Below are 8,704 nucleotides of genomic sequence, written 5' to 3'. Positions count from 1 at the left end.
AGGCACACGGGCTTCAGTAGTTGTGGCACACAGGCTCAGTAGTTGTGGCACACGGGCTTAGTTGCTCCGCGGCATGTGGGATCTTCCTGGACCAGGGCTCGAACCCGTGTCCCCTGCATTGGCAGGCGGATTCTTAACCACTGTGCCACCAGGGAAGTCCCTGTGATAGTCTTTCTTGACAATATTCATTTATCAGTTTAATTTATGCAGGTTTCCCTTTGCTCTTCCTCAGAATCTTTTGATGACTTGTCCTTCTCAGTGCCTCAAGAATAAAGGCCCTTACAACCTTGAGTCAACTGCCTTGCCAGCCTCATCTGCTGCTCCCCCAGCACCACTGATGTCCCGTAAAAAGCATTCTCACATCTCTGCACCTTTGCTCTTGTGGACTCTTCTTCCTATACTGTCCTTCTCTCCCTTGTTGAAGCCTGACCTTTCTTTTAAGGCCTAGCTCAAAGGTCAGCGTCCCCAGAGAGCTGGCCTCTTCCTGGATGGGGCACCCAGATCATGTTGTTGATGCTCTTTTGTAACTTTTCCCCACAACCTCTCATAGTCAGTGATCTCCCTCTCCATGGGGAAGGGCTTAAGCTCACTAACGTCCAGGGCTGTCCATCTTGTTTGTAAACAAGTCTAGCACCTTGCCTTGCATTGGAAGGTGCAAACATGTTTGTAGAATTGTTCCACAAGCATCACTGATTTCCCTTGCTATAGACTTCTCCCTCTCCTCAACTAACCTTACTTTTTATCTCTCAGTTGTATCTCTAACCCTATAAGGTTTTCATCTATTTCATGAGCATATACTGTTATTATTAAGGCATAACTTTTGGCCATAGAGATCCCCTGTGAATTGAAATCTTGTAACTGCCTAAGCTAAGGTTCCTAGTTTCTCAAAAAAAACAAAACAAAACAAAAACCCAATTCACTCTGGTAACCTTGTGTAGATACTCTGGGTTCTGAGAGGCTGGAAGTTATTTCTTTAGACTTAATACTAAAATGAAATATTTAGGTCTATTTCTACTGTTGTTTAGTATCCAAGCACTGAGCATAGGGCAGTTTTAGTTACTGAAAGTATCTAAGGCAGGATCTTTTCTGGCTGACACTTAACATCCAAAGAATCAGTAGGCCTTAACATCCAAAGAATCAGTAGGCCTCCGCCAGGCTTACATTGAGAGTGAGGAAGGGAAGTGACCTATAAAGGTCTTTTTATCTGGACCCCAGATTTAGCCCACGGAGCCCAAAGCCCATTCTGACATGGGGTGTCTGTGTTCTTGACGTAGACCTACATACTGACCTCTAGCGTCCCACAAACTAGAAGATCTGTTGGAGCTACAGAAACGTTTAAATTAGGGGGCGTATGGGTATGGGAGCTCAACCCCAAAGGGGCAATTAAGTGAGAAGCCCAGTGTCTGGCGGGATGATAGCTGTTAGCGTGAAGAACAACAGAAAAGCAAAACTGGTGTATCCTTGTGTGTTCGGAGGGGAGGAGAGTACGGGCTGGAAAGAGGGATGCGAGAAAGACCAGAGGCGTCAATGCAACTTGCAACTCCCCGGAGCGTTACCAGGACCAAGGCTCCATCCTCCCAGCGCAGCCCAGACCGCCCGGGGTGGTCCCGGCCAGCAGAGGGCAGCAGCTGGACGGGAGAGTCCTGGCGAGGGCCGCGCGGCGTCGACCGGCTCGCGGGGATAACTCATTTTGAGTGTGGGGCGAGAGACTCGCGCCCATCACTACTCGTCCCCTACCCTGTGGCCACGGCGCGCTTCGGGCCGCGTTTCGGGAAGTGCGTGTGCGCGGGGACTGGGGTCGCTGCGGAGGGCCGGGCGCACATGCCCGGGGAAGGAGAGCGGAGGGCGTCCCGCGGGTCCCTGGGAGAGAAGTGGAGACGGGCTTCCGCGGGCGCCGAGCGGTAGGGGATCTCCGCGTCCGCTGCAGCGTCGCTCGCCTCATCCTCTGCCGGGCCACCTCAGCGCCCCGGGCTTCTCCCGCCGACACCGCGCCCCGCTCTCGGGGCCGCGTCAGCACCGGGCCGCTCGGGTCCCCCGCCAGCCCCCGCTCCGCTTCCGGGTCCACGACCCGCGCCCCATATCCGCCAAGGTGTGCCTTCCGCTGACACTGTCCCGGCCGGAGCGAGGCCAGTCCAGCCAGCTGAGCCCCGCGCGGCCGTGGCGCAGGTTTGCGCTCCCGCCGTCGAGGACTGCGGCGGCCGCGTGGGCGTGGGCCGGTCCCCGCGGCCAGGGGGGATAGGGGTACGGCAGGCGCACTTGACCGTGGGCCCGAGCGTCCGAGCCGCGCTGCGCCGGCGGCGGGCTTTATGTAAATCGGGGCTGAGCCGGGGCGGCCTAGGTAGGATGGACCAGCCCCCCGCGCCTCGGCCCTCACGTCCAATAAGAAGAGCCCCAGCTTGACACCTGCCTATATACAGGCGAGCGCGCCCCCGGCTCGCGGACCGAGCGCACAGCCCGCACAGCCCACGCCGCGGGCGAGCGAGACCTCGGCCCGCCTTCATGACTTCCAGTAAGATCGAGATGCCAGGCGAGGTGAAGGCCGACCCCGCCGCTCTCATGGCGTCCCTGCACCTCCTGCCGTCGCCCACGCCCAACCTCGAGATCAAGTACACCAAGGTAAGGCGCCGAGAGGGCCTGCCGTCCACGGAGACTTTCTAGAACCTTCCTTCCTCTCCATGGTCTGTTAGGGGGAGAGGGTGGCGAGACGGGGTCTGGGGCCCGGGTCTCCCGGGCCAGCCTGTCGTCCCCGCGCAGCAGAGGGACAACACCCCGTCCTCGGCATTGGGGCTTCTGAAGTCCTGCCGGGATCTTGGGACGCGTCGGGGACTCGCCCCAGCCTGCCGCGCGGCGCTGACGGTCGCCGTCAACGGCTCCTTCCCAAACCGCATTTGCCGCTGCCTTCTGGTCGGATTCTCAGCGTCCCGACTGCTGCGGGGAAGGCGTCGGCACCGCTTCCACTCCTCAAAGGGGTAAGAAGGGTTCCCCGCCAGGTCGGCCACGCAGCCTGGCCGTCTCTTCTCGGCCGTGCACCTTCAGGGGCCGCAGGGCTGCTGGCCCCGCTCGGGTCCTCGGCAGTCCGCACGGTGCGCCGCGAGCGGCTTTCGCGTAGGATCGTCCGGCACGCAGCGCTCTGGCCGCCTTTGCAGATTTCATGGAAACCTGGCTGCTGAGTACAGTAGATCCGATGTCAGCATTTCATTCGAATTCTGTAGGCAGTGGCAGTTTTCCTGGAAAACTTGAGAAGTCTTCAAATTCGTGCAAATTAACGGGTTCGCTTTTGAACTGAAAAAAAAATTACTTTTTATAACGAACTCTGACATCTCGGGTTGGCCAAGCAGGAATTTTTTTGTTGCACCACAACATAAAAAGGAAATGAGTTCGCTACCTTAATGTAAATAGAATTTACTTCCCACAAATTCGACATGGAAAAAAATGCATTGATTACACACACGGTGTGGGGGGGCGGTTATGTTATGGCATTGGGGTGGGAGAGAGAGAGAAATAGATGCGATTTAAAATAATGTTTCCTGGAGTTCCTTTTACAGTTGTCCTGTTTGATTTTCTATTCCTTTTAGTTGATTTCTACTACAGACATCGCCCAATCAACTTAAACACATACTGCACACACACAATACGGTTAAAGTTGTTTTCCATCATGCTTATTACGAGATAAACTAAATTTTGTCCAGAAGTAAATAGTTTGGTTTTGGCTTAAGGGTTGAAAGAGAAATTTATAAAAAATCCATCAGAATATTGAAATCTTACCTGCTAAGTTTTAGGATAAAAATCAGGGTGACTTGTGTTTTGAATGCCAACTTAGATGGATTTAATGTACCTGTTAGCTTTTTAGATAGTGTGACAAATTTTTGAAAGCCATTTTAAGGAGAGGTCGTTAATGGTTACAACCATTTAGGCGTTGTTTGCATAACAATGGTGCCAATGTGTGGCAATTCTCCGGGTTTAGGAACAAGCAGGGAAAGCATGCAGCAAAAGAATTTTGTTTTATGAGGGTCCCTAACCTCTTCAGGCTCTCTTTAAAGGTCTTAGGATGCAAGAGCTATGCTGGAGAGAGGACTTCAGATTTGGGAGGGTTCGATTTTAGTCTTACTTTGGATTGGATTTTCCTCACAGCCCCTGAAAGGAGTTTTAAGTATCTAGGAATTTAATTTTGAAACTCTTCCAGTTCTCTTTTTCTCTGACAACCCTCGCTCTCTTTTTTTCTCTTGTTCTCCCCCAGTAGGAAAGACAACTGATTTATAGCTAATTGAAGCCTTTAATGTGGAGTCTTTTAGCTCAGGGGAGACTTTTATCCAGTATCCACTTTCCCATTTATTACAAAGAAAAACAATCAAAAATGAAATAGTGGATTGTAACTTGATTCTTTAATTTGTGGGGAGGAGGCATCTTATTTTAGGCTTGGCAAACAACCCTCATAAACACTGAGTATTACCAATCTAAAGGCAAGCTCTTTTCACAAAACCTTGTAAAATCAGGTATCTGCGAACATTCCCAGCAGCTTTCCTCCTCAGCTCTTTAGTGAGACTTCTGAATTTTCTGAGACGAGCGACATGGGCAAGCAGCATCTTTAACATGAAGAGCAGAAGCTGCTCTTTTGGTAGCCGAGGGTAATGGGTAATGATTTTTTTTTTTACTTAAAAGGAAAGTAAGATTAATGGAGAGTTTTAAAAAATTCACTTATGATCAGGAAATTATATTAGTGAGTTTAAGCACAAGAATGAACAAGGTACAGTAGACAGTCCTTTAGAACAGTGATACCACATTCATTAGGATTTTTTTAAAGGGTAATAGCTAAAATATTATTATGCTAGCGTGATTGTTGAATAACATGTAGGAAAGAAATACAATATTTGTGTCAGAAAATGGTACAAGACAAATATAGATGGATCCTTAATAATTTTTGTCTTGTTAAACAAAAACTCTTCAGTGAAGGATATATAATGACAGGACTTTAAAATATGACTTGAGGACCAGTATAAAGTCACTACTTTTATGTAAGTGGTGATATTTTGAGTATTTCAAGTAGCATGCATTCAGAAAACTTTGCACTTGTGATGTTGTATTTTTCTGTATTTTTTCACCGTTTTCTTTCTTCTTCTAAAAGTATTTTACATTTTTCATAAAAGGGGAATAGGGGAGATCATACGAAATAAAAGTTACTGCTATTGTCTGTCCAGTGAAAATGCTCCAGAATTAAAGTTCAATCCCCAAGAACGCTGAAAGGGCTGAACTCGTGGTTTTTGTATTGACTCTCGGGCAATTGCATTTAGTTTTTCAAATAAGCCTTCCTCTCTGAAGTTCCAACACCCATTTAGAACTGATCATCAATTGCAATACCATTTTTTGGAATATGTCTATTTTTATTTTCCTAATACAGCAAGCTAGACCCCAAGTTTTAAAAGTGATTCTTTTTTTAAGGAATATGTTTAAACAAAACAAAACAAAAAACTACAGACTGCGTTAGTCAAGAAAGACTGATAACTCCACCAACATCATGTAGCGAGGGGACCACTTTGGGGCCGGGAGAATGTGCACTCTCTTCCTTGTATCCTAAGGAGACTGCTTAACAGCTAGCATAGGAGTGTTATTGTTTTTAGCTGTGCTTTTATGAATTAAAGATTTTCTGAGTTGTTCCTGTTTTATCAGTCTGGTTTTAAAATTTTTGTATATCTGAATATATTATAGGAGTACACACATTATAAAATCAAGGCTTGCTCTTTGCTGACTGCCCCTAACTGCAGGGGAGATCTCTTCCAGATTCCCAGAAGATCTTTGAAAACTTTCCGACTTTATCCCACCCCTACCTTCGCTATTGTCTCTATCATCTTTTCTGACTCTACTAGTCCCTCCTCCCCACCCCCCCACTCTACACACATGCATTGTGCTGTCTCTCTGTTGATCACTTTTCAGTGGGAGTTTATGCCCATAACTAACACTAACATAAAGGGTTTTGTTTTCCTCTAGCATTTGATACTGTGAGGAGCTAAGACATAGGGAAGAAGGGGGTTATGGAGAACTGACCCACTAAACTAGAAGAGAAAAAAATAAAAGGCAATTAACTGAAAATTAGAGCTAATGTGCATTGGGTAACTACTATTTATTCTTTTATTTATTCATTTAACAACCTTTTATTGAACACCTACTGTTTTCTGGGATCAATTTCAATTCAGTTCAAAGGATTTTTAAGTGGCATCTTCCTAACAACAGTGCTTTTCATTAAGCTGGTTGGGCTGAGGAAGCATGGGCCTCCTAGGAGCTTAAGGTCTTTTTAGAAAGATGGAATGCCAAAATTTGGTTATCAGTATGGCAGTAGTTCAGTTGATCAATGTAATAATAACAATAATGATAATACTTATAATGCCACTTACATCGTGTATGGGACCTAATGACTTACCTAGCACTTTCATATGTATCTTACTTGATCCTTGCAAAACCTTTTGAAGGAGACAGAGTAGGAAAAAGTAGGAATAATTGATAAGGAAGACCTTGGCCTTGACTTATAAATAATTGATAAGAGCTTTCCTCACCATACACTTTGCTTTTCCTAACAGTCACATACTTTTTTTTTTGAGAGAAAGAGTTTTAAATCTTTATTTTTGTATATTGCTTCTGTTGCAAACATGGAGAGAATATGAACTGGTCTACTTCTTTTAAGAAGGAGCTACGTTTTGTGACTTCTGATTCCCTGACTTTAAATTACTATATTTGCTATTTCTATGAGTTAGTAGGGGGGGGTTAGGTCTGAGGCAAGATTCTTGCCTATCCCAGGGATTATTTCTTAAAAGATGGTACAGGTTTGGTTACTTCCAAAGCTCTAATCAAGATTGTCTGCTTGATCATGAGTTGTTAATCAAATTTCGCGTTTAATGGGGACCTCAGGTTTTCAAAACTATACTTTTTCGTAATTGGACAGCTTTTTGATGTTTGTATCATCTCCATTTAACCCAGGGAAGCTAAACAACTTCATTGTAGGACTTGAATTAGATAACTTTTCGGGGGTCCTGCCTGATGCCTTCTATCCAGGCAGGAATCATGTGGAATCATCATTTGCTGAGGTGCTTTTGTCCTTTATTTCTATAAAATGAGGAATTATAGTTTCTCTATGTAAGGGTAGAAGATTCTCTGAGGAGCGCGTTCTGTGAGGTCTGATTTCCTTGCAGCCTGGCTTAAGAGAAGCCAGGCATGCGTAAGTTCTCTGCTGCATTAGACGATGATTAGCGTGATGATCAAACCATGACCAAAACAAAAACATCTCAAATATCAACATAGTTCTGTCTCAAGTCTTTCTCAGTTGGATAATGAAATACAAATAATAATGTCTATTTTTATCTTTTTAGTTATCTTAGTGACAGCTTGTAGGGGTCAGCAAACTACAGACTGTCTGTTTGATTTTGTAAATAAAGCTTTATTGGAACACAGCCACACCCATTCACTTACATATTGTCTGTAGCCGTTACTACAATGGCAGAGTCAGGTAGTTACAACAGGACTGTATGACCCACATTTCAGAAAAAGTTTATAAGCCCTTGACTTACTTAGAAAAAAGAAAGGCTCTGAATAAAAATAGGCCTTTGTTCAAATCTAGGTCAGATTTGTACTTATTAGCTATGTGCACAGTTAACATTTATTCACCACACAATGCCAGGTATGGTGCCAGATTCTGGAGATGCAATAGTAAGCAAGGTATGGACAGTGTCTCCTCTCAGGGAGTTTCTTCACTGAGTATCAATTTCTACATCTGTCTAAATTAAGGTAATAGTAGTACCTACCTTACATGATGGTTATTGTCAGGACTAGGCGAGCAGGTGTGTGAAAGTAAGTGGCATATAATGATAATCAGCTAAGGGCTAGATCCATTTCATTTTTGGGAAGTGATGAATACATTTGTTGTTTCAAATTAATGGATGCCCATTTTAAGAAAGATCAGAAATGTATGATCAGTAAAGTTTTCTGAAACAGGCCATTGTTTACAATTTTAATTAAGTATAAGAGTTTAATATTCTGGGTAACTGTGGAATCCTTATATGTTTACACTGGATTTTCATCAAATGGGATCCCTTGGAGGTTTCCCTACCAAGGACTTCTCTGTACTAAAAAGTTACTAAAACAATTTCCCAGCCAGTATTTTACTAATCAAATTAGATGTCTGACACTTGTGCCAAAATTCTGCATCCATATGCCTCAGTATACCCAGTTGGCGGGGCCTAAATGTCAGATGGCAAAGAGTCATTTCTGGTATTTTAAGTAGTTTGAAGAAAGATCTTGCCAAGTCATTGGTACAAAAATCTGGGAAGTATGGCAGCACAGGAGGACATTCTCAGAAGATACCTTTTGGAAATGGGAAGGTATCTTAGTTTATGTAATTTAAAATTGAAGAGTCTTTCAGTGGTCCTGATTGCCCAATCTGGGGGCACTTCACCCTCCAAAAAGTAAAAGTACCCACATAGTGACTATTTTGAAAGTCCTCCTAGCATTTCTTTAATTTCTTTGTTTGCTGTGACAGGTAATTTCAAAGCCAGTCATTTCCCCTCAAACAGCAAACCAATGCAGAGAAATGATTGCCATAGTGTCACCTTGGTTAATTTTTAATTGCCTTTTCAGACATGTCTTTGAGCTTTATTCCATTTTACCTTTCAGATATATGAGATAACCTAAATTGGGAATTTCTTATCTCTGGCATTTCTCT

At 44.7% G+C, this 8,704-nt stretch overlaps 1 protein-coding gene across 2 annotated transcripts in view; it reads left to right on the top strand.

Annotated features, from left to right (window-relative positions):
* The first annotated feature begins 2,499 nt into the window (after positions 1–2,499).
* ALDH1A2 (aldehyde dehydrogenase 1 family member A2) overlaps positions 2,500–8,704 on the top strand; it is a 95,644-nt gene continuing 89,439 nt past the window's right edge. Inside the window, exon 1 of one of the 2 annotated variants that reach the window (XM_068552431.1) lies at positions 2,500–2,616. In XM_068552431.1, the coding sequence (XP_068408532.1) occupies positions 2,500–2,616 (117 nt within the window). Of the gene's footprint in view, positions 2,617–2,928; positions 2,970–8,704 lie in introns of those variants that run through there. The other variant, XM_068552447.1, reaches the window with a different exon arrangement.

Source organism: Eschrichtius robustus, chromosome 1, assembly GCF_028021215.1.
Source record: "Eschrichtius robustus isolate mEscRob2 chromosome 1, mEscRob2.pri, whole genome shotgun sequence".
Lineage (NCBI taxonomy): Eukaryota > Metazoa > Chordata > Mammalia > Artiodactyla > Eschrichtiidae > Eschrichtius > Eschrichtius robustus.
The sequence above is the reverse complement of the archived record's forward strand: the minus strand, read 5'-3'. Positions and strand labels throughout refer to the sequence as shown.